Source organism: Hypanus sabinus, chromosome 5, assembly GCF_030144855.1.
Source record: "Hypanus sabinus isolate sHypSab1 chromosome 5, sHypSab1.hap1, whole genome shotgun sequence".
Lineage (NCBI taxonomy): Eukaryota > Metazoa > Chordata > Chondrichthyes > Myliobatiformes > Dasyatidae > Hypanus > Hypanus sabinus.
This window is the reverse complement of record NC_082710.1, coordinates 186869961-186895996: the sequence shown is the minus strand read 5'-3', so window position 1 is coordinate 186895996 and position 26036 is coordinate 186869961. Positions and strand designations below refer to the sequence as shown.

The 26036-nt window shown below is 42.1% G+C and overlaps 1 protein-coding gene and 1 long non-coding RNA gene across 2 annotated transcripts in view; one reads left to right on the top strand and one right to left on the bottom strand.

The window, feature by feature from the left end:
• The window catches only part of LOC132394743 (uncharacterized), an 887546-nt gene that overhangs the window by 264263 nt on the left and 597247 nt on the right, over positions 1-26036 (top strand). The gene's annotated exons all lie outside the window — the stretch shown is intronic.
• LOC132394741 (uncharacterized) overlaps positions 1-26036 on the bottom strand; it is a 178338-nt gene that overhangs the window by 121108 nt on the left and 31194 nt on the right. Inside the window, exon 4 of the mRNA XM_059971154.1 lies at positions 11880-12218. Coding sequence (XP_059827137.1) covers positions 11880-12218 — 339 coding nt within the window. The remainder of the gene's footprint in view (positions 1-11879; positions 12219-26036) is intronic.

Here is a 26036-nt window from a genome sequence, read left to right as displayed (position 1 = left end):
ATGGCCCCTTCTGGCTCTCCCAATTTCCTTCTTAAACTCCTTCCTATTAGCCTTATAATCTAGATCTCCATCATTACCTAGCTCTTTGAACTTTTTGTCAGCTTTTCTTTCCTTCTTGACTAGATTTATTACAGACTTGGTACACCAAAGTTCCTGTAGCCTACCATAACTTCCCTGTCTCATTGGAACAAACGTATGCAGAACTCCACACAAATATCTCCTGAAAATTGGCCACATTCCTTCCATACTTTTCCCTGAGAACATTGCTTTCCAATTTATGCTTCCAATTTCTGGCCTGATAGCCCCATAATTCCTTTTACTCCAATTAAATGCTTTTCTAACTTGTCTATTCCGATCTCTCTCCAATGCTATTGTAAGGGAGATAGAATTATGATTATTATCTCCAAAATGCTCTCCCACTGAGAGACCTGACACCTGACCAGGTTCACTGGATTGATAATGTGGAAATATGATGTTGCAGCTATTATTGAAACATGGTTGCAGGAGGCGTGTGATTGGCAACTAAATATACCTGGATTTCATTGCTTCAGGTGTGATAGAATCAGAGGGACAAGAGGGGAGGTGTTGCATTGCTTGTCAAAGAAAGTATTACAGCGGTGCTCTGACAGGATAGTTAGAGGGCTCATCTAGGGAGGCAATTTGGGTAAAATTGAGGAATGGAAAAGGTGTAGTAACACTTATAGGGGTGTATTATAGACCACCTAAAGGGGAGCGAGAATTGGAGGAGCAAATTTGTAAGGAGATAGCAGATATTTGTAGTAAGCAGAAGGTTGTGATTGTGGGAGATTTTAATTTTCCACACATAGACTGGGAAGCCCATTCTGTAAAAGGGTTGGATGGTTTGTAATTTGTAAAATGTATGCAGGATAGTTTTTTTGCAGCAATACATAGAGGTACCAAACTCTTCTGTTAGAGAATGAGATAGGTCAGGTGATGGGAGGAATGTGTTGGGGAGCACTTCGGGTCCAGTGATCACAATGCCATTAGTTTCAATATAATTATGAAGAAGGGTAGGTCTGGACCCAGGGTTGTGATTTTTGATTGGAGAAAGGCTAACTTCGAAGAGATGCGAAAGGATTTAGGAGTGGATTGGGACAATCTGTTTTATGGGAAGGATGTGATAGAGAAATGGAGATCATTTAAAGGTGAAATTTTGAGGGTTCAGAATCTTTATGTTCCTGTTAGGTTGAAAGGAAAGGTTAAAAGTTTGAGAGAGCCATGGTTTTCAAGGGATATTGGAAACTTGGTTCAGAAACAGAGATCTACAATAAATATAGGCAGCACAGAGTAAATGAGGTGCTCGAGAAATATACAGAATGTGAAAAAGAGGAAAGAAATTAGAAAAGCTGAAAGATATGAGGTTGCTTTGGCAAGTAAGGTGAAAATAAATCCAAAGGGTTTCTACAGTTATATTACTAGCAAAAGGATAGTGAGGGATAAAATTGGTCTCTTAAAGAGTCAGAGTGGACAGTTATGTGTGGAGCCAAAAGAGATGGGGGAGATTTTGAACCATTTCTTTTCTTCGGTATTCACTAAGGAGAAAGATACTGAATTGTGTAAGATAAGGGAAACAAGTAGGGTAGTTATGGAAACTATGATGATTAAAGAAGAGGAAATACTGGGACTTTTAAAGAATATAAAAGTGGATAAGTCTCCAGAACCTGACAGGATATTCCCTAGGATCTTGAGGGAAGTTAATGTCGAAATAGCAGGGACTCTGACAGAAATATTTCAAACGTCATTAGAAATGGGGATGGTGCCGGATGATTGGCGTATTGCTCATGTGGTTCCATTGTTTAAAAAGTTTTCTAAGAGTAAACCTAGCAATTATAGGCCTGAAAGTTTGACACCAGTGGTGGATAAATTAATGGAAAGTATTCTTAGAGATGGTATGTATAATTATCTGGATAGACAGTGTCTGATTAGGAACAGTCAACATGGATTTGTGAGTGGAAGGTCATTCATGTTTGATAAATCTTATTGAATTTTTTGAAGGGGTTACTAGGAAAGTTGATGACGGTAAAGCAGTAGATGTTGTCTATATGGACCTCAGTAAGGGCTTTGACAATGTTCCACACAGAAGGTTAGTTAGGGAGGTTCAATCGTTAGGTATTAATATTGAAGTAATAAAATGGATTCAACAGTGGCTGGATGGGAAATGCCAGAGTGTAGTGGTGGATAACTGTTTGTCAGGTTGGAGGCCAGTGACTAGTGGTGTGCCTCAGGGATCTGTACTGGGTCCAATATTGTTCGTCATATACATTAATGATCTAGATGATGGGGTGGTAAATTGGATTAGTAATTAGCAGATGATACTAAGATAGGTGATGTTGTGGATAATGAAGTAGATTTTTAAAGCTAACAGAGAGATTTAGGCCAGTTAGAAGAGTGGGCTGAAAGATGGCAGATGGAGTTTAATGCTGATAAGTGTGAGGTGCTACATTTTGGGAGGAATAATCCAAATAGGACATACATGGTATATGGTAGGGCATTGAGGAATGCAGTAGAACAGATTGATCTAGGAATAATGGTGCATAGTTCCCTGAAGGTGGAATCTCATGTGGATAGTGTGGTGAAGAAAGCTTTTGGTATGCTGGCCTTTATAAATCAGAGCATTGAGTAAAGGATTTGGGATGTAATGTTAAAATTGTGCAAGGCATTGGTAAGGCCAAATTTGGAGTATGGTGTACAGTTCTGGTCACCAAATTATAGGAAAGATGTCAACAAAATAGAGAAAGTACTGAGGAGATTTACTAGAATGTTATCTGGGTTTCAGCACCCAAGTTACAGAGAAAGGTTGAACAAGTTAGGTCTTTATTTTTTGGAGTGTAGAAGGTTGGGGGGGGACTTGATAGAATTATTTAAAATTATGAGGGGGATAGATAGAGTTGGCATGGACAGGCTTTTTTCCATTGAGAGTAGGGGAGATTCAAAGGGGGCAAAAGTTTAGGAGTAACATGAGGGGGAACTTCTTTACTCAGAGAGGTAGCTGTGTGGAACGAGTTTCCAGTAGAAGAGGTAGAGGCAGGTTCGGTATTGTCATTTAAAGTAAAATTGGATAGGTATATGGACAGGAAAGGAATGGAGGGTTACGGGCTGAGTGCAGGTCGGTAGGACTAGGTGAGAGTAAGGGTTCAGCATGGACTAGAAGAGCCGAGATGGTCTGTTTCCGTGCAGTAATTGTTATATGGTTAAATTTCCCAATACCAAATCAAGTACAGCCTCTCCTCTTGTAGGTTTATCTACATTTTGTGTCAAGAAACCTTCCTGAACACACCTAACAAACTCCACCCCATCTAAACCTCTTGCTCTAGGGAGATGCCAATCGATATTTGGGAAATTAAAATCTCCCACCACGACAACTCTGGTATTATTACACCTTTCCAAGATCTGTTTCCCTATATGCTCCTCCTGCTACTGCAGGGCGGCCTATAAAAAATACCCAGTAGAGTTATTGACTCCTTATTGTTCCTAACTTCCACCCACAGAGAGTCCGTAGAGATTCCCTCCATATCGTCCAACTTTTCTGCAGCCGTGACACTATCTTAGACAAATTGGAAGACTGCGCAAAAATGTGATAGATGGAATATAGTTTTGTTAAATGTATAATAATGCATTTTGGTAAAAGGAACAATAGTGCGAACTATTATCTAAATGGGGAGAAATATCAAAGATCAGAGGTGTAAGGGACTTAAGAATCCTCATTCAATACTCCCAGAAGGTTAATTCACAGGTTGAGTCTGTGGTAAAGGCGGCAAATGCAATGTTGGCACTTATTTCAAGGGAAATAGAAAATAGAAGAAAGGAAATAATTCTGAGCCTTTATAAGACAGTAGTCAGGCCGCATTTGTCAACAGTTTGGGCCCCTTACCTCAGAAAGAATGTATTATCACTGGAGAGTGCAGAGGAAGTCCATGAGGATGATTTCTGGAATGAAGGCAGTAACATATGAGAAGCACTTGCAGCTTGGGCCTGTACTTACTGGAATTTAGAAGAATGCAGGGAGAATCTTATTGAAACCTACTGAATTTTGAATGGGCTAGATAAGTGGATGTGGAGAGGATATCTTCTCCAGTAGGGCTATCCAGAACTAGAGGACACAGACTCAAAATTGAGGGCTGACCTTTTAGAACAGAAGAAAGGAAGAATTTTTTTAGCCAATGAACGGTGAATCTGTGGAATGCTCTGCCACGGACTGTGGTGAAGGCCAAGTCCATGGGTATATTTAAAGCAGAAATTTAAGGGATATCTTGAGAGGGCAGGTGTATAGGGTTGAATAGGATCTGGGATCAGCCATGATGAAATAGTGAAGTAGACTTGATTGGCTGAAGGGCTTAATTCTGCTCCTACATTGTATGGTCTTATGTTTTGAATTGGTCTTACATGGTACATATATCACCGCTTAATTCTACGAAAGTAAGTGGCATCTCGCTACAAGATCAAGAATCCATTGATAGTGTTCAATTTACACAAGCCCTTTGTTCTTCAGTTGTGATGTTATTGACTTCTATTAAAAATATTGCAAGACATTTTATTATCTGTCAACACAATAGTGTACTGCACACCTTATAACAGACTGTGAATGCTTAACCACTTCAATTAGAATATAATTACATGAATTTATCAGGCTATGAAGTCCTACCGTCAATAGAGAGGAAGTGTGTGTTGCTGCTTTTGCTGACCTCATTCATCACTGTGCAGGAATACAAGCCGCAATCTGTGATTTTGATATCGTCAATAAACAATATACTGCCATCATATTCTAGCCTGTGATGTATATCCTTCACTATTTCTGTGTTATCTTTTAGCCAAATGGTGCCACTTTTCTTACTACCTTTGGCAAAGCAGTTGAGTTGAACCCGATCTACGATAAATGCAGGAACCTGAATTATCAGTGGGGTTGGCAGTAGATCTGTTGCAAAAGAAATTATAAAGCTTTTGAGACTGAATTTGCAGTACATCCTATAAATCACTAACAAAACAGAATTCTTCAACTTGAATAAAAGCACTAAAGCATCCAAGAGTATTAAGTCAAATTTGGATTTCAGTGCTTAGCAGATACAATAGTATGAAGCACATCCCTCTTAGTTCTATCGGCTACAAGAAGACAATAAAGTATGGAAAATAATAAAATGATTAAGGTCGATCAGAAATTACAAGATGAGGAGACCACACATATGGTCAGTCCTGCTAACCCCCAAAGAGCTGCATTGGTCTTGACTTGCAATTGCTTCCTTAGCACACTCTCCAAAGCCTCCATATCCTTCCTGTATTCAAAACCACACAGAATACTGAAGATGAGGTCTAACCAAAGTTTTGTAAGGTGTAAAATGACAAGTCCCACACAACCTTAGTGGAAAAAGCCTGATTGAATTTACCCTATTAATACCCCTCATAAGGAATAAAGTCCTAACCTATTCAATTTTTCCTTATAACTCAGGTCTTCCAGACCCAGCAACATCCTTTTAAATTCCATCTGTACTCTTTCAACCTTATTTACATCCTTCCTTAGGTAGGTGACCAAAACTGCAAATAATACTCCAAATTAGGCCTCAGTAATGTCTTATCCAACTTCAACATAACATCCCATCTCCTGAATTCAGTACTTTGATTTATGAAGACCAATATGCCAAAGGCTTTCTCTATGACCTTATCGATCTGTCATGCCACTTTCAACAAATATAGGACCTGAATTCCCAGATCCTTTTGTTCTACCTGTTATGATCCCAGCCCCCTCCTTTGTGAGAATCGCAAGAGGACCCGTTGGGGGGGGGGGGGTGTCAGTAGACCCAGGAAGTGAGAGAGAGAGAAATGTGAAAAATTGCACGTCCCACCAGGGATACAGAATAAGATGCCAGCAACTATTGTCTCATGGAGACCACGTGAAAAGTCCTCGGGCAAGGTGGGCTGGTTGAGAGAGAGATTGCATCATCCCGACCTGATTGACACCTGCGACCCCGTGAGGAAGTATAAAGGAGAGTCTCAGGGGGACAGCCCCTTAGACGCACCCAGAAGACACGAGAAAGTGATCCCGCAGCAGCGGGATGCCATTCTGAAGGAAGCCACGTGCGTTAGATTCCGGGATTGGAATTTGTGGCTGGAATCAGAAAACCACTTTTAACGAACATCGGGGAGAGGAAACCAATGCTCCCCCGATTTCACGGAAGATTCATCAAGACTCGGCAAGTTCTTTCTCTTCTCCTCCAATCTCTCTCTCTCGGTCGCCCCACACAAAACCCAGCGATTTTCAAAGGGCTGAGGCCCGCAGACTTTCAGAGTGACTTTTATATTTCCAACGGACAATCTATTAACCCCTAGACACCAGCAGAGCTCACTTAATGATGATTATTACTATACCCGCGCTTTAGATTGAATGTTGACGGTGTGCACTATCTGAATGTATGTATTAACCCTACTTTTGTGTCCCTTTATAAATAAAAACGTTTGAAAATAGTGACAACAGACTTCAACAGACCTGTCTATCTTTGCTGGTAAGTTATCCAGTTACGGGATGATGCACCATCAATAACTCACACTGAGACGTAGGCGAGATATCGGCTTTTATTGACTGGAAGAAGGAACCAGGAGTGAGTGTCTATCATACAAGGTCCTGGAGACTGAGGCCGATCTTCAGGCCGCAGGTCTCCTTTATACAGGGGCCTGTGGGAGGAGCCACAGGAGCAGTCAGCAGGGGCGTGTCCCGACAGGCACATAGTTCACCACACGGGATACCTAACAATTGGGTTTCTCGTCCGGGATTTGACACCAAATTGGGAAGCCAGTGAATCGGGCTTGTAAATCAAAAAAAAACTTGAATCTGGTTACGCGAATCCGAGCCAGACGGGAAAACAGCAAAGATGGACGTGGGGGAATTTATGGAAAACCCGACGGTGGGGGCGCTAGAGGCGGCCACCAAATCAGACTTGTTAAATTTGGCTAAGGGGTTGAACCTCACAGAAGTGAGGTCGTCCATGAAAAAGTGGGAGGTACGAAGGGCCATAACCCAGTATTACATTGGGAAGAAGGTGTTTGAAGCTGAGGTATTGGGAGATATCCCTGAAGAGATACCATCAAGTGGGACGGTTCAGTTAGAGGTGGAGAAATTGAAGTTGGAACATGAAATTAAGTTAAAAGAGCTGGAAGTGGCTGAGAGAGAGAGAGAGGGAAAAGCGAGAGAGAGAGAGAGAGAAAAAGGCAAAGGCAGCATGAAATTAACCTAAAGCTAGAAGCAGAAGAGAAAGAGAGGGAACGGGCCGAGAAAGAGAAGGAACGGGCCGAGAAAGAGAAACAGAGGCAACATGACCGGGAAATTGAGACCAAGCAGAGCGGAGTTGAGCGGAGTAGGGAGTTGAGATTGGTGCCCCCGTTCAAGGAGACAGATGTCGATAGTTATTTCTTGCTTTTTGAAAAGGTGGCAGTAAATCAGAAGTGGCCAAAAGAGCAGTGGGTGGCGTTGTTACAAAATGTGTTAAAGGGGAAGGCCCAATGAGCATATGCGGCCTTGTCCCTGGAGGAGGGGGGAGTAGCGGAGAATTATGATGAGGTAAAAAAGGTAATTCTCCGGACCTACGAATTGGTACCTGAGGCCTATAGACAAAAGTTTAGAAATTTAAGGAAAGGGTGGAATCAAACGTATACCGAGCTAGCCCATGAGAAGGGGGTGCTCTTGGACCGTTGGTGCACCACGGAAAGAGTGGGCGAGGATTATGGGCGTCTCAGGAGTTATTTTTGATTGAGCAATTCAAAAGTTGTGTTCCGGAGGAGATCCGGGTGTATTTGAATGAGAAGCCGGATGTCCATTTCAGAATTTGCCAGGTTGGCGGACGAATATGCCCTAACCCACAAGACAAAGACTCCCTCGAATAAAGGTCCCCAGACAGACCGTGGGAACGATCGAGAAAGTCCGACGAGTGAGGCAGAGGTCCCACCGGGAGCTAGCGGTAAGGTTGAGGGGGAAAAGCAAGACGGCCAGAGGGCTCCGGGTTTGACCTGTTTTAATTGTGGAAAGGAGGGGCACATTGCATCTCGATGCTTTGCTCCGAGGAAGGAGATAGGAAGAGGGAAAGCCACAGTCCCTATCGGGTGTGCCGTGGTAATCAGTAAATCGACCAGAGAGCCGAGGGTAGACAGAGTACGAGAGGGCTCTGGGAGTTGTCTGTCACACGGAACCGTGTCTGTGACGGAGGGAAACACACCAGTTTCCGTACGAATCTGGAGGGATACGGGCTCTGAATTATCCCTGGTTAGCCGTAAGGTACTAGAATTTGGTCGGGAAACGGGCATGGTAAAGGTGGAAGGAATAAATAAACGGATAGAAATGGTGCCCTTATATAAGGTCATTCTGGATTGTGAGCTGGTGTATGGATCAGTTGAAATAGGGGTGCCCTCAGAATTCCCGAGAGCTGATGTGGACATCCTGCTGGGAAACGACTTAGCAGGGGGTAAGGTTTGGTCAGCAATGCTGCCGACCTGGCGACCGGCAAGTACGGTGGCCCCGTCCCTAGCGCCCAAGGACCATCTCGCCGGCGCGGTCACTCGCAGCCTGTCGAGAGAGGGAGCTGTGAACGAGAGCAGTTTAAATCTGGCCAGTTTTGATTTGGCCGAGACGTCTTTGCCGACCCTGTGCCATGCAGGTTTAGAGGGTGGTAAGATGAAGAGTAGTAAAGTGAAAGGGGGTAAGGGAGAGGAGATAGATCTGCCTTTAGCGAAGAGAAAGGTCCTAAAGGTAGGAGATAAAGATGAGAAACAGATAAAGCTGTTGAAAGGTCCAGAGTTGGACATGGATGATCTGTCTGGTTTGGCAGAATTGTTTGAAGAACTTGAGAGTTCTAAAGGTGTTACCGATAACGAGAGGAGGGTAGTCCTAGATGGAAAGGATACCCTTGCCTCGAAGGAGTCTGCTGAAAAGGCCGAGGAGGTTGTTTCAGCTCGCAGGGTTGCGCCTTCCCCGGGTGGGAGCTGCCCAGAGAGTAACTGGGAGGATCGGGGGAGGTTAGAATTTGAAAAGGGTACGGGTGTTGAAAGCCTGGAAGAGGCCAATGTCCCGTTTGAGTGTGTCCGAGATGGGGATGCCCGAGGGGCTGAACCTAGTAACGGAGCTCAGAAGAAGTCTGAGGTATCTGACCCAGTGGAACGGGGCGGCGGTCCTTGTGGGTCAGATGGACTCGGTTCAGTGGGAAAAGGGTTAACCTTGGTAACCGGGGAAAGTGTGAGTTCCCCAGCGTCTGTACTTGAAGGAGTGTTCAAAGTTAATGCAGAATTTAAGAATGGGGGGGGGGGGGGGTGAGGATTGTTGGCGAAGGAAACGAAAAGCCTGTAGTTTCCAAATCGAAGGAAGAAATCTTAAACCTGGCAGATCGCTCACAGAGTGAGCCGGGGGATAGCGGGGCCCCCCACTCTATTGTTACGCCAGGATGGGGTGTGAAAAGGCTGCCTTCGACAGGCTACTTGAGGGAAGAGTTCGAATCAAACACCAATAGCCTGAAGGGGACTGATAAAAGGGCCAGCCACCTGGGTAAAATCAAAGAGTTGGGTGGAAATGGTCTAAGTCTGGGGCATGGTGTTGCTAAAATAACCCCGATGAGCGGGGCGGGCGGGAGTTCACCACGCAAAACTACTCAAGTTCCACACGGGGGGGGGGCTCGCCGGAAAAGAGGCGACGGTTAATGGAGATGCCATTGTTAGACAGCCAGGCAGGTTGAACAGGTTTGCGCCAAAGCCTGTGAATAATAAAGACAGCCCTTTAAACGACTAAAACGTTTAGTATTCGCGTAAACTTTTGTAAATGCACCTAAGCTAAGGTCACACCTCCTTAGTTTTGTTGCTTAGAAAAAAAAAATTAAATAGGTTGTTATTGAATTGAAGTCTGAAGTACGGTTCGCAATGTTAAGATATGAGAGAAAGGGACACTAATCGTTAACTATTTAGATACTGACTTGAATGTATAACGGTAGTATTTTGTGAAAAGAAAAACTTGTGTATTGTGTTAGATCCAAAACCCCTGTAAGACTGTGGACCACTCCGTTTTAACCGCTGGTAAAACGTCTTTTTAAGAGGGGAGGTGTTATGATCCCAGCCCCCTCCTTTGTGAGAATCACAAAAGCACCCGTTGAGGGGGGGGGGGTCAGTAGACCCAGGAAGTGAGAGAGAGAGAAATGTGAAAAATTACACGTCCCACCAGGGATACAGAATAAGATGCCAGCAACTATTGTCTCATGGAGACCATGTGAAAAGTCCTCGGGCAAGGTGGGCTGGTTGAGAGAGAGATTGCATCATCCCGACCTGATTGACACCTGCGACCCCGTGAGGAAGTATAAAGGAGAGTCTCAGGGGGACAGCCCCTTAGACGCACCCAGAAGACACGAGAAAGTGATCCCGCAGCAGCGGGAAGCCATTCTGAAGGAAGCCACGTGCGTTAGATTCCGGGATTGGAATTTGTGGCTGGAATCAGAAAACCGCTTTTAAGTAACATCGGGGAGAGGAAACCAACACTCCCCCGATTTCACGGAAGATTCATCAAGACTTGGCAAGTTCTTTCTCTTCTCCCCCAATCTCTCTCTCTCGGTCGCCCCACGCAAAACCCAGCGATTTTCAAAGGGCTGAGGCCCGCAGACTTTCAGAGTGACTTTTATATTTCCAACGGACAATCTATTAACCCCTAGACACCAGCAGAGCTCACTTCTTAATGATGATTATTACTATACCCGCGCTTTAGATTGAATGTTGACGGTGTGCACTATCTGAATGTATGTATTAACCCTACTTTTGTGTCCCTTTATAAATAAAAACATTTGAAAATAGTGACAACAGACTTCAACAGACCTGTCTATCTTTGCTGGTAAGTTATCCAGTTACGGGATACATAACATACCACACACCTCAATGCCCTACCATTCACTGTGTAAGACCTACCCTGGTTGATCCTACCAAAGTGCAACACCTCACATTTGTTTGCATTAAATTCTATCTGCCATTTTTCAGCCCATTTTTTCAGCTGGTCCAGACCCCACTGCAAGCCATGAGAGCCTTCTTCACTGTCCAGTAAGCCCTCAATCTCTGTGCTATCTGCAAATTTGCTGATCCAGTTTACCATATTCTATCCAGCTTGTCAATATAGACAACAAACAACAACAGACCCAGCTTTGATTCCTGCAGCACTTCACGAGTCACAGGCATCCAGTCACAGAGGTAACCCTCCATGACCAAACTCAAGTTTTTCCGACAAAGCCAATGTCCAACCCAGTTTACTACCTCATCTTGATTGCTGAATAATTCAATCTTCTTGGCAACTCAACCGCCCGTGTGGGACCTTGTCAAATGCCTTATTGAAGTCTGTGCAGATAACATCTCCTACTTTACCTTCATCAACTTTCCTAGTAACTTCCTTGAAAGTTTGGTTAGACATGACTAATCTTACACAACTTAGAAAATCTACAGCACATTACAGGCCATTTGGCTCACAATGTTGTGCTGACCATATAACCTACCTGAGAAACTGCCTAGAATTTCCCCACCACATAGCCCTCTATTTTTCTAAGCTCCATGTACCTACCTAAAAGTCTCTAAAAAGACCCCATTATATCTACACTACCACCTTCGCTGGCAGTGCATTCCATGCACCCACCACTCTTTGTTTGAAAAACTTACTTCTGACAACTCCCTACTTCTTCCTATAGCATCCTGTAACGAGGTGACCAGAACCGAACACAGTACTCCAAGTGGAGTCTAACTAAGGTCTTATATAGCTGTAACTTCACCTCTTGGTTCTTGAACTCAATCCCATGACTGATGAAGGCCAACACACTATATGCCTTCTTAACAATATTATAGACATTTAATGTTAACTCCACTAAATTTACCTTGGACATCCAGATGAATGCTTGAAATCTCATCCCCCTTCATAAGTGTTTTGTTTGCTTTTGGGTTTAAAATTACTTCATAAATTCCACTGTCTTTCAGTTGCAAATCCCTGAGAAGCAATGCGCCAGATGTCACATTAAACTCTGCTCGGTGTCTGTAAAATGGATTCATCATGAACTTAAAGTGTGAATATTGGATGACTGTTTTCTTTGTTTTGTAGTTGAGAAAGCGCCACTGAATTGATTCTAGATTCACAGGTTTAAATCCGGGTAATACAACATTGGAACCCACGGGACGGACAAACCGCATCGCATGGTCCATTGCATTGATACGTACATCTGCAAGACAATTGATTAAGAGGAATAAAATATACCATCATCTGCTTATTCCATTCAATTTCGTGCAAGCAGTTTGAAAAACTGGCAAGTAAACATCTGCATCAAACCATGCGGATCATTTCCAATCTGTGCCATTTCAGTGTCAAATGAAAAAATAATCATTATCCTTGTCAGCAGTCCTTGCAGAGTATTGTTCATCAATGGGGGTGTTGATAATACAAATACAAAAGATATCAATGGGACAGATTACCCCTCTCTTTTATCATTTGTTCATAAAGCCTTTAATCTATACTATTGCTATTAGTTTACAATCCACTGTAGAAATGGGTCAAAATTATGAGTGTGAAGGCAGCTTGTTGTTCTCGGTGTCAGATTTGGGAGGTCCTGGAGTCTCTTAGCCTGTGCCAGGGATGCCGAGCTGCAGCTCCTAAGCGACCGTGTCAGGGAACTGGAGCTGCAGCTCGATGACCTTCATCTGGTCAGGGAGAGTGAGGAGTTGATAGAAAGGAGTTACAGGTAGGTGGTTGCACCGGAGCCATGGGAGGCAGACAAGTGGGTCACAGTTAGGAGGGGGAAGGGTAAGAGTCAGGTACTAGAGAGTACCCCAGTGGCTGTACCCCTTGACAATAAGTACACCTGTTTGAGTACTGTTGGGGGGGGGGGGGAACAGGCTACCTGGGGGAAGCAACAGTGACCGTACCTCTGGCACAGAGTCCAGCCCTGTAGCTCAGAAGGGTAGGGAAAGAAGACAAAAGCAGTAGTAATAGGGGACTCAATAGTTAGGGGGTCAGATAGGTGATTTTGTGAATGCAGTCAGGAGACCCAGATGGTAGTTTCCCTCCCTGGTGCCAGGGTTCAGGATGTTCCTGATCACGTTCAAGATATCCTAAAGCAGGAGGGTGAGGAGCCAGAGGTCGTGGTACATATGGGTGCCAATGACATAGGTAGGAAAGGGGAAGAGGTCCTGAAAGGAGAATATAGGGCGTTAGGAAGGGGGTTGAGAAGAAGGACCGCAAAGGTAGTGATCTCAGGATTACTGCCTGTGTCACGCGACAGTGAGAGTAGGAATGGAATGAGGTGGAAGATAAATGCGTGGCACAGGCAATTGCAGCAGGGGGCAGGGATTCAAGTTTCTGGATCATTGGGACCTCTTTTGGGGCAGGTGTAACCCGTACAAAATAGACGGGTTGCACTTGAATCCTGTGGAGACCAATATCCTGCCGGGGAGATTTGCGATGGCTAATGGGGAGACTTTAAACTAGAATGGTTAGGGGGGTGGGAATCAAATTGAAGAGACTAGCAGAGAGGAAATTAGTTCACAAATAGAGAAAGGTAGTAGACAGTGTGTGAGGGAGGATAGGCAGGTGAAGGAGAAGGAAAGCGCTCAGACCGAAGATGTAGGGGAGAAGAAAGAAAAAGATGATAAAGTTGTTTGTACCATTAGGGATAAACAGAGTAAGAGGTGGAGAGTTTCTTAAATGCATCTATTTTAATGCAAGGAGCATTGTAAGAAAGGTGGATGAGCTTAGAGCATGAATTGATACCTGGAAATATGATGTTGTAGCTATTAGTGAAACATGGTTGCAGGAGGGGTATGATTGGCAACTAAATATTCCTGGATTTTGTTGTTTCAGGTGTGATAGAATAAGAGGGGCAAGAGAGGGAGATGTTGCATTGCTTGTCCGAGAAAATATTACAGCGGTGCTTTCGCAGGGTAGATTAGAGGGCTCATCTGGGGAGACTATTTGGGTGGAATTGAGGAATGGGAAAGGTGTAGTAACACTTATAGGGGTGTATTATAGACCACCTAATGGGAAGCGAGAATTGGAGCAGCAAATTTGTAAGGAGATAGAAGATATTTGCAGTAAGCACAGGGTTGTGATTGTGGGAGATTTTAATTTTCCACACATAGACTGGGAAGCCCATTCTGTAAAAGGGCTGGATGGTTTGGAGTTTGTAAAATGTGTGCAGGGTAGTTTTTTACAGCAATACATAGATGTACCAACTAGAGAAGGGGTAGTGTTGGATCTCCTGTTAGGGAATGAGATAGGTCAGGTGATGGAGGTATGTGTTGGGGAGCACTTTGGGTCCTGTGAACACAGTGCCATTAGTTTCAATATAATTACGGAGAAGGATAGGACTGGACCCAGGGGATTGCGAAAGGAGATAGAAGGAGTGGATTGGGACAATTTGTTTTATGGGAAGGATGTAATAGAGAAATGGAGGTCATTTAAAGGTGAAATTTTGAGGGTACAGAATCTTTATGTTCCTGTTAGGTTGAAAGGAAAGGTTAAAAGTTAGAGAGAGCCATGGTTTTCAAGGGATATTGGAAACTTTGTTCAGAAAAAGAGGGAGATCTACAATAAATATAGGCAGCATAGAGTAAATGAGGTGCTCAAGAAATATAAAGAATGTAAAAAGAATCTTAAGAAAGAAATTAGAAAAGCTAAAAGAAGATATGAGTTTCCTTTGGCAAATAAGGTGAAAATAAATCCAAAGAGTTTCTACAGTTATATTACAAGGATACTGAGGGATAAAATTGGTCCCTTGGAGAATCAGAGTGGACAGCTATGTGTGGAGCCAAAAGAGATGGGGAAGATTTTGAACAATTTCTTTTCTTTGGTATTCACTAACGAGAAGGATATTGAATTGTGTATGGTAAGGGAAACAAGTAGGGAAGTTATGGAAACTATGATGATAAAAGAAGGGGAAGTACTGGTGCTTTTAATGAATATAAAAGTCGATAAGTCTCCGGGTTCTGAAAGGATATTCCCTTCAACCTTGAGGGAAGTTAGTGCAGAAATAGCAGGGGCTCTGACATAAGCATTTCAAATGTCATTAGAAACGGAGATGGTGTCAGAGGATTGGCGTATTGCTCATGTGGTTCCATTGTTTAAAAAGGGTTCTAAGAGTAAACCTAGCAATTATAGTCCTGTCAGTTTGATGTCAGTGGTTGGTAAATTAATGGAAAGTATTCTTAGAGATGGTATGTATAATTATCTGGATAGACAGGGTCTGATTAGGGAACAGTCAACATGGATTTGTTCATGGAGGTCCTGTTTGACAGAACTTATTGAATTTTTTGAAGATGTTACTAGGAAAATTGATGAGGGTAAAGCAGTGGACGGTGTCTATATGGACTTCAGTAAAGCCTATGACAAGGCTCCACATGGAAGGTTAGTTAGGAAGGTTCAATTGTTAGGTATTAATATTGAAGTAGTAAAATGGATTTAACAGTGGCTGGATGGGAGATGCCAGAGAGTAGTGGTGGATAACTTTTTGTCAGGTTGGAGGCCGGTGACTAGTGGTGTGCCTCAGGGATCTGTACTGAGTCCAGTGTTGTTTGTCATATACATTAATGATCTGGATGATGGGTGGTAAATTGGATTAGTAAGTATGCAGATGATACTAAGATAGGTGGCGTTGTGGATAATGAAGGTGGTTTTCAAAGCTTGCAGAGAGATTTAGGCCAATTAGAAGAGTGAGCTGAACGATGGCAGATGGAGTTTAATGCTGATAAGTGTGAGGTGCTACATTTTGGTAGGACAAATCAAAATAGGGCATACATGGTAAATGGTAGGGTATTGAGCAATGCAGTAGAACAGAGTGATCTAGGAATAATGGTGCATAGTTCCCTGAAAGTGGATTCTCTTGTGGATAGGGTGGTGAAGAAAACTTTTGCTATGCTGGCCTTTCTAAATCAGAGCATTGAGTATAGGATTTGGGATGTAATGTTAAAATTGTACAAGCATTGGTATGACCAAATTTGGAGTATTGTGTACAGTTCTGGTCATCGAATTATAGGAAAGATGTCAACAAAATAGAGAGTGTACAGAGGAGGTTTACTAGAATGTTACCCGGGTTTCAGCTGCTAAGTTACAGAGAAAGGTTGAACAAGTTAGGTCTTTATTCTTTGGAGGTTGAGGAAGGACTTGATAGAGGTATTTAAAATTATGAGGGGTATAGATAGAGTTGACGTGGATAGGCTTTTTCCATTGAGAGTAGGGGAGATTCAAACAAGAGGGCATGAGTTGAGAGTTAAGGGGCAAAATTTAGGAGTTACAGGAGGGGGAACTTCTTTACTCAGAGAGTGGTAGTTGTATGGAAGAAGCTTCCAGTAGGAGAGGCAGGTTTGATTTTGTCATTTAAAAAAATTGGATAGGTATATAGACAGGAAAGGACTGGAGGGATATGGGCTGAGTGCAGGTAGGTGGGACTAGGTGACAGTAAGCGTTAGGCACAGACTAGAAGGGCTGAGATGGCCTGTTTCTGTGCTGTAATTGTTATATGGTTAGAAATGTTAAAAATAAACTATCCTCCATTTGAAATTTGACCCTTCTGTGTTAAAGCTCCTTACTAGGAGCAATAGAGTAGATCTTGTCAATTGCTTTAATTTTATCAACCAACATACAAACCTCTTTATTAATTTGTTTTTTCAGTCCAGCAGAATATGAGGGAATCTGACCACGAATGTATGCTTTAACAGCATCCCATAAAACCTCGCTGGAAATTTCATCCATAGAGTTTGTTGGAAAGAAAAAAATCAATCTGTTCCTTAATAAAATTCATAAAGTCAAAGTCCTTTCTCCTGGTCGTGCTCATGGAGTGAGGTTTTGTTTGGCTTCGCTCTATTCCCTTTACTTTTATTACCTGTAAGCTACCCTCATTTACTCTTTTTTTTATACCTACACCAAGGTTTATGTTATAGATATATTTTTGTACTTTTGACTTAGGGTTAGGGTTAGGGTTTTTAATTCATTGGAAATGAATACCAGATCATGAGAAGCAAAGAATGGGATAAGATTCAAATCCTAATGGAAAAAGAGATGGTGATTCTAATCAATCTAAGCAGTCTCTGTTAACTCTTGAAGCGATGTGGAAACTTGTAGATGATAAACTTACTCAAAAATTTGCCATGTTCATAGGAGTTTTAAAGACAGTCGAGGATAATTTTAGATCACTTAAATGTGAAGTTGAACTGCAGCAACCTACAGTTTGAGAACTTGATGAAGGCGCTCGGCAAAGAGACCAAAAGATTTCAACTTTAGAACAAAATTTTGGAACAGTACAGATAATTGGGCTCCCTGAAGATGTTGAGGAGGGTGATGCTATCAAGTTCTTCTCTGAATTTTTATTCAACGTGTTTGGCAAAGAAGTCCCTGACAACCCTCCATTAATTGACTGTGTTCATCGCTTGTTACATCCAAAATCTGATCATCCACAGCCAGTAATTGTTCGTCTCCATTATGTTCATATCAAGGAACGTTTGATTCGCTTCACTCAGCGAAAAGGCATGTTTGAATTTAAAGGTTTTAAATTCTGCTTTGTTGAAGATTTTAGCCCCAAAGTTCTGAAGGAACGAATGGCATTTAAGCCTCTGATGTTGGAATTTTCTTGGATGGGTCTCAAACCAGCTCTGCTCCTTCCCACCAGATTGAGAATCTTTCCCGCTGATAATTCTCTTCAAGACATTAAAAGAAGCTCAAAAAGTTTTTGACCAGCAAACTTCCTCTGCTATGGCCTAATTTGGGTTGTTTTTTTTCTAGTTTTTACTTAAATCTTTAAGCGATTGGGTCAGTTAGAATGTGAGGGTTCTCTTTCTTGGTTTGTACTGTAGGTATTTTTAGTACTTACAGATTAACTTTTCTGTTCCCTTTTGGGATTCTGCTTTTTTTTATTTTTTGAAACTATTCAGTAGAGGGTTTAGTGTTTGATTTTTTTTGAACGGAGATACATTTGTTCTCTTTTTTTACATTTCAGGCTGTCGTTCTGTTTTCTTCCTATAAGACCTTATTTTTTTGCTGCATCATTTTCAATTGTTTATGCGTGGGTTCTCTTTTTTGGTTTGTATTGTAGGTATCTTTAGTACATCTAGATTAACTTTTCTGTTCCCTTCTGGGATTCTGCTTTTTAAAAAATTAAAAAAAAAAATTACTTAGTAGCTGTTTTGGTGTTCAATTTCTTTTTTTTGAACAGAGATATGTTCGTTCTCTTTTTTTTACATTTTTAAGATGTCGTTCTGCTTTCTTCTTCCATTAAGGCCTTATTTTCTTGCTGCGTTATTTTCAATTGTTTATGCATGGAAATGATTAATAACACGAACTGGTGCTTGTTTTCTCTTTCTTCTGAAATACTAGTATCTTAGTACTCTGTTCTATGATTTAAACCTTTTCTAAAATGCAGTGGTTTTTTTTCTTGCTATTTTTTTGATAATTTTTGTAGTATATTTCTTGTACTATGGGTATCATTTCTTAACAACTTTTATCTTTTGGGCTGCCATCAAGAGAGATGGGGGTAGAATTAGCTTTAGCTTATCTCTTGGCCAATCTCTGACCTTTCTCTGGGCCTTTTTGGGTGGGGGAGGGGGTCTCTTTCTTTTTAGATTAGATTTTTTCACCTGGGCTAATTCGAAACTACTAAAATGTCCGATATGTTGTAATTTCCGGTTCCTCTTTGAACCTTTTTCCCTCTTTCGAGTTCATGAATTTGTATTCTGGTTAACCCTTTATGTACCATAATGCTGGTTTTACTATGATGGATAAGGTTATTAATTTTGTTTCGTAGAATACAAATGGTCTGAATCATCCAATTAAACAGAAAAAAATTTTTCAAGGTATTCCATAAAATGAACACCCAGATTGTTTTTGCACAAGAAACTCATGTGAGGAAAGAGGATAATCAGTGTTTTTTAAGGTTTTGGAAGGAACAGCAGTACCATTCAAATTCCCAAGCTAAACTGAAAGGAGTTTCTATTTTTATAGATTCTTCTATTTCATTTGTTCGTTATAAAACAATTTCGGATCTGAATGGCAGATTTTTGTTAATCACTGGCCTACTCTGTAATAAAAAAATGGTGACTGTTAACGTCTATGCTCCAAATATTGACTATCCTGAATTTTTTAAACACATTCATTTCCCTTCCCAATTTAAATGATTATATGTTGATAATGGGAGGAGATTTTAATTGCTGTTTAAATCCTTCAATGGATATATCTAAGTCTAATCAGACACTTCTGAATAAATCGGCTACCTTTATTAATTCCTTTCTGCTTGATTTTGGAATTTTAGAAATTTGGAGGTTCTTACATCCAAAGGAAAAAGAGCTTTCATTCTTTTCCCATGTTTATCATATTTATTCTAGAATTGACTTTTTTTATTGACTCTCGTTTAATTCTCTCTGTTACTGACTGCAATTATGATTCCATTGTCATCTCTGACCATGCACCCTGAAACTCTCTACCAAACTAATGGATACGCCTTCTAGTTTTGGACAATGGTGTTTCAATTCTGTATTACTACAAGACTCGATTCTGCATCCCTATTGATTTGATACTTAGCCTATTGCCTACAACTAAGTCCCATCACCTGCCTGCCTTTCCTAACAATCTGACTGTATGCTATCTTTACTGTTTTACCATCTGTCCTACCCTGAGTCCCTTCTCTCTGGTTTCCACCCCCTGCCAAGTTATTTTAAACCTTCCCCAACAGCTCTAACAAACCTGCCTGCAAGAATATTGGCCCCCCTCGGGTTCAGGTGCAACCTGTAACTTTTGAACAGGTCATACCAAACCCAGAAGAGATGTCAATAGTCCAAGAACCTAAAGCCCTATCCCCGCGCCAGCTTCTCAGCCACAGTTTTATTTCCCAAATCATCGTTTCTACACTCACTGGCATGTGGCACAGGCAGCTATCCAGAAATAACTACCCCGGACCTCCTGCTTCTCAGCTTTCTAATCTTACTTGCTAAATTTTCTTTACATGACCTCATTGGTTTTCCTTCCTATGTCATTGGTACCAATACGTACCAAGACATCTGGCTGCTCCCACTCCCTCTCCAAAATGTTGTGGATGCGATCTGAGACATCCCTGACTATGGCACTTGAGATGTCCTGTTCACATCCACAGAATATCCTATCTGTTCCCCTCACTATCAATTCCCCTATCACTACTGATCTCTTCTCCTCTCTCTTTCCCTTCTGCACCCAGTTGCCATGGCATTCTCCCGGCAGGTCATCCCCCACAAAAGTATCCAAAGTGGTAAACAACACACACAAAATGCCTGTGGAATACAGCAGACCAGGCAGCATCTATAAGGAGAAGCGCTGTCGACGTTTCGGGCCGAGATCCTTCATCAGAACAGAAGAAGAAGAAGCAGAAGAAGTGTCCTGACCATTGGGTGTGGTGCCAAAGGATTGGAGGGTAGCTCATGTTGTTCCATTATTTAAAAAAGGCTCCAAAAGTAAACCAGAAAATTACAGGCTGGTGAGCCTGACATCAGTAGTAGGTAAATTATTGGAAGTTGTTCTGAGAGATCGGATATACATGTATTTGGGCAACCAAGGGCTGATTAAGGATATTCAGCATGGCTTTGTGCGTGGTACATCGTGTTTTATGAATCTTGTAGAGTTTTTCGATGAGGTTACCAATAAAGTAGATAAAGGAAAGGCTGTGGATGTTTTCTACATGGACTTAAGGCCTTTGACAAGGTCCCACATAGGAGGTTATTTCAGAAGGTTCACACAATAGGTATCCATGGAGAGATCATAATGGATTCGAAATTGGCTCTGTGGGAGAAGACAGAGAGTGGTAGTCGATGATTGCTTATCAGACTGTAGGCCTGTGACTAGTGGTGTGCCTCAGGGATCTGTGCTGGGACCATTATTGTTTGTTGTCTATATAAATGATCTGGATGATAATGTGATAAATTGGATCAGCAATTCTGCAGATGACACTAAGAGTGGAGGTGTTGTGGACAGAGGAAGGCTTTCAAATCTTGCAGAGCGATCTGAACCAACTGGAAAAATGAGCCAGAAAATGACAGATGGAATTTAATAGAAACAAGTGTGAGGTGTTGCATTTTGGGGACAAATCAAGGTAGGACATACACAGTAAATGGTAGGGCACTGAGGAGTGTGGAGGAGCAAAGGGATCTGGGAGTTCAGATACATAATTCCCTGAAAGTGGCGTCACAGGTGGATAGGGTTGTAAAGAAGGCTTTTGGCATCCTGGCATTCATAAATCAAAATACAGAATACAGGAGTTGGGATGTTATGGTGAGGTTGTATAGGACATTGGTGAGGCCAAATTTGGAGTATTGTGTGCAGTTCTGGCCACCTAACTATAGGAAGGATATCAGTAAGATTGAAAGAGTGCAGAGAAGATTTACCATGATGTTGCCGGGTCTTCAGGAGTTGAGTTACAGGGAAAGATTAAACAGGTTAGGACTTTATCCCTTGGTGCATAGAAGAATGAGGGGAGATTTGATAGAGGTTTACAAAATTATGAGGGGTATGGACAGGGTAAATGCAAATAGGCTCTTTCCACTTAGATTAGGTGAGATAAATACGAGAGGACATGGCTTTAGGGTGAAAGTTTAGGGGGAACATCTTCACAGAGAGTGGTGGGAGTGTGGAACGAGCTGCCATCTGACATAGTAAATGCGGGCTCACTCTTACGTTTTAAGAATAAATTAGCTAGATACATGGATGGGAGAGGTCTGGAGGGTTATGGATGGAGGGTCAATGGGACTAGTGGATTTAAGTTTCGGCTCAGACTAGAAGGGCCGAATGGCCTGTTTTCTGTGTTGTAGTTTTCTATGGTTCTATGGACCTATACTGGCACCATAGCCCTCCAATTCATGTACCTATCCTAACTTCTTAAACATTGAAATCGAAGTCGCATGGACCAGTTGTGCTGGCAGCTCGTTCCACACTCTCACAAGCCTCTGAGTGGAGAAATTTCCCTTAATGTTCCCCTTAAACTTCTTACCTTTCACTCTAAAACCATGACCTCTTGTTGTAGTCGTACCTAATCTCAGTGGAAAATGCTTGCTTGCATTTACCCTATCTATACCCCTCACAATTTTGTATACCTCTATCAAATATCTCAATCTTCTACATTCTAAAGAACAGTCCTAACGTAGTCAGTCTTATAACTCAGGTCCTCCAGACCTGGTAACATCCTTGTAAATTTTCTTTGCATTATTTCAGCTTTGTTTTCATCTTTCCTGCAGGTAGGTGACCAAAACTGTACACAATATTCAAGATTCGACCTCACCAACATCTTATACAACTTCAACATACCATATTCTGTACTCAATACATAAAGTTCAATGGACCAAAAGCATTTTTCACAACACTATCTACCTGTGACACCACTTTCAACAAACGATGTACCTGTATTCCCACATCCTTGTTCTACCACACTCCTCAGTGCCCTACTGCTGACTGTATAAGACCTACCATAAAATATGCACTTTGGTGGAAGAAATAAACGGACAAACTATTATTTAGATGGGGAGAGAATTCAATATGCAGAGATGCAAAGGGACTTGTGCAGGATACCTTAAAGGTTAACCTCCAGGTTGAGTCGGTGGTGAAGAAGGTGAATGCAATGTTGGCATTCATTTCTAGAGGTATAGAATATAAGAGTAGGGATGTGATGTTCAGGCTGTACAAGGCACTCATGAGACAGCACAAAGTATTGTGTGTAGTTTTGGACTTCTTATTTTAGAAAGGATGTACTGACATTGGAGAAAGTTCAGAGAAGATTCACAAGAATAATTCCATGAATGAAAGGATTTCTTTATCAGGATGTCTGGCAGCTCTTGGGTTGTATTCCCTGAAGTTCAGGAGAATGAGGTGGGGGGGGGGGGATCTCATTAAACATTCCTAATGTTAAAAGGCCTGAAGAGATTAGATATGGCAAAGTTATTTCCCATGGTAGGGCAGTCTAGGACAAGAGGGCATGACTTCAGGATTGAAGGACATCCATTCAGAACAGAGATGTGGAGAAATTACTTTAGTCAGAAGGTGGTAAATCTGTGGAATTTGTTGTCATGAGCAGCTGTGGAGGCCAAGTCATTGGGTGTAACTAAGGCAGAGATAGATAGGTTCTTGATTAGCCAGGGTATGAAAGGGTATGGGGAGAAGGCAGAGGAGTGGGGATGACTCAAAGAATTAGATCAGTCCATGATTGAATGGTGGGGCAGACTTGATGGGCTGAATGGCTGAATACTGCTGCTCCAGTATCTTATGGTCTTACCCTAGTTTTTCCTACCGAAGTGCAAAATCTCACACTTGTCTGCATTAAATTCCATCTGACCCCCCCAATCTTGGAGTCATCTGCAAGTTTGCTGATACTGTGAACCCCCACATTATCATCTAGATCATTGATATAGATGTCAAACAACAAAGGACCCAGCACCAATCCCTGCAGCACACCAGATCTCCAGACAGAGAGGCAACCCACTATGACTGCTCCCAAAAACCCAATGTCTAATCCCAACACATGTCCTCATCCTGAATGCCACATGACTGAACTTTCTTGACCAGCCTCCCATGAGGGACCTTGTCAAATCACTTGCTAAAGTCCATGTAGACAACATCCATTCCCTTCTTCCACTTTCCTGGCATTTGTTAGACATGATACGATGCACAAGGCCATGCTGACTGTCCTTAATCAGTCTATCCAAATATTTATTTATCTGGTTCCTTAGAATATCTTCTAATAACTTTTCCACAACTGATGTCAGACTCACCAGCCTACCTGTACATTTTTCTAACTTTTGTTTAGAGTCTTTTTTTAAACAGCAGAGCATCATTGGCTATCCTCCAATCCTCTGGTACCTGTCCTCTCACTAAGGATGTTTTAAATATCTCTGCTAGTGCCCTGGCAACTAATGCATTTGCACATAGGATCCAAGGGAAGACCTTGTAAGGCCCTGAGGATTTATTAAGAGCAAAAGGATGGTAAGGGATAAAATTGGTCCTCTTGAAGTTCAGAGTGGTTGGTTATGTATGGGAACAAAAATGGCGGAGATCTTAAATGCGTTTTTTGTGTCTGTATTTACTAAGGAAACTGGCATGGAAGTAAGGCAAACAAGTAGTGAGGTCATGGATCTTATACAGATTGAAGAGGAGGAGGTGCTTGCTATCTTGAGGCAAATCAGAGTAGATAAATCCCCAGAACCTGACAGGGTATTCCCTCGGACCTTGAAGGAGACTAGTGTTGAAATTGCAGGGGCCCTGGCATATATATTTAAAATATCGGTATCTATGGGTGAGGTGCCAGAGGATTGGAGGATAGCTCATGTTGTTCCGTTGTTTAAAAAAAGGCTCTAAAAGTAACCTGGGAAATTATAGGCCGGTAAATTTGATGGTGGTAGTAGGTAAATTATTGGAACGAGTACTAAGAGATAGGGTCTACGAGTATTTAGATAAACAGGGACTTATTAGGGAGAGTCAACATGACTTTGTGCGTGGTAGGTCATGTTTAACAAATCTATTAGAGTTTTTCGAGGAGGTTACCAGGAAAGTGAATGAAGGGAAGGCAGTGGATGTTGTCTACATGGACTTCAGTAAGGCCTTTGACAAGGTCCCATATTGGAGGTTAGTTAGGAAGATTCAGTCGCTAGGCATACATGGTGAGGTAGTAAATTGGATTAGACATTGGCTCAATGGGAGAAGTCAGAGAGTGGTAGTGGAGGATTGCTTCTCTGAGTGGAGGCCTGTGACCAGTGGTGTGCCACAGGGATCAGTGCTGGGTCCATTGTTATTTGTCATCTCTATCAATAATCTGGATGATAATGTGGTAAATTGAATCAGCAAATTTGCTGATGATACAAAGATTGGAGGTGTAGTGGACAGTGAGAAAGGTTTTCAAAACTTGCAGAGGGATTTAGACCAGCTGGAATAATGGGCTAAAAAATGGTAGATGGATTTTAAGACAGACAAGTGTGAGGTATTGCACTTTGGAAGGACACACCAAGGTAGAACATACAAGGTAAATGGTAGGGCACTGAGGAGTGCAGTAGAACAGAGGGATCTGGGAATAGATACAAAATTCCCTAAAAGTGGTGTCATAGGTAGATATGGTAGTAAAGAGAGCTTTTGGTACATCGGCCTTTATGAATCAAAGTATTGAGTATAAGTGTTGGAATGTTATGGTGAGGTTGTATAAGGCATTGGTGATGCCTAATTTGGAGTATTATGTGCAGTTTTGGTCATCAAATTACAGGAAGGATATTAATAAGGTTGAAAGAGTGCAGAGAAAGTTTACAAGGATGTTGCCAGGACTTGAGAAACTGAGTTACAAGGAAAGGTTGAATAGGTTAGGACTTTATTCCCTGGAGCATAGAAGAATGAGGTGAGATCTGATAGAGGTATATAAAATTATGATGGGTATAGATAGAGTGAATGCAAGCAGACTTTTTCCACTGAGGCTAGGGGAGAAAAAAAAGAGGACATATGTTAAGGGTGAAGGGGGAAAAGTTTAAAGGGAACATTGGGGGGGGGGGGCTTCTTCACACAGAGAGTGGTGGGAGTGTGGATTGAACTGCCAGATGAAGTGGTAAATATGGGCTCACTTTTAACATTTAAGAAAAACTTGGACAGGTACGTGGATAAGAGGTGTACGGAGGGATATGGTCCAGGTGCGGGTCAGTGACACTTGGCAGAGAAAAGGTTTCGGCACAGCCAAAAAGGGCCAAAAGGCCTGTTTCTGTGCTGTAACGTTCTATGGTTCTATTTGTCTAGGGTAACAAACACTTCCCCCTTTGTAATCTGTACAGGGTACATGAAGTTTATGCTGCTTTACCTCACTTCTGTAGACTTCGTATCCATGCCCTGAGTAAATACAGATGCAAGTAATGCATTCACAAATGAGTGAATCTGCAGATGCTGGAAATCCAAGCAATACACGCGAAATGCTGGAGGAACTCAACAGGCCAATCAGCATCTATGGAAAAGAGTACAATCGAATTTTGGGCTGAGAATCTTCAGCAGGATTGTAGTAGAGTTAAAAGGTGGGGGGGGGGGG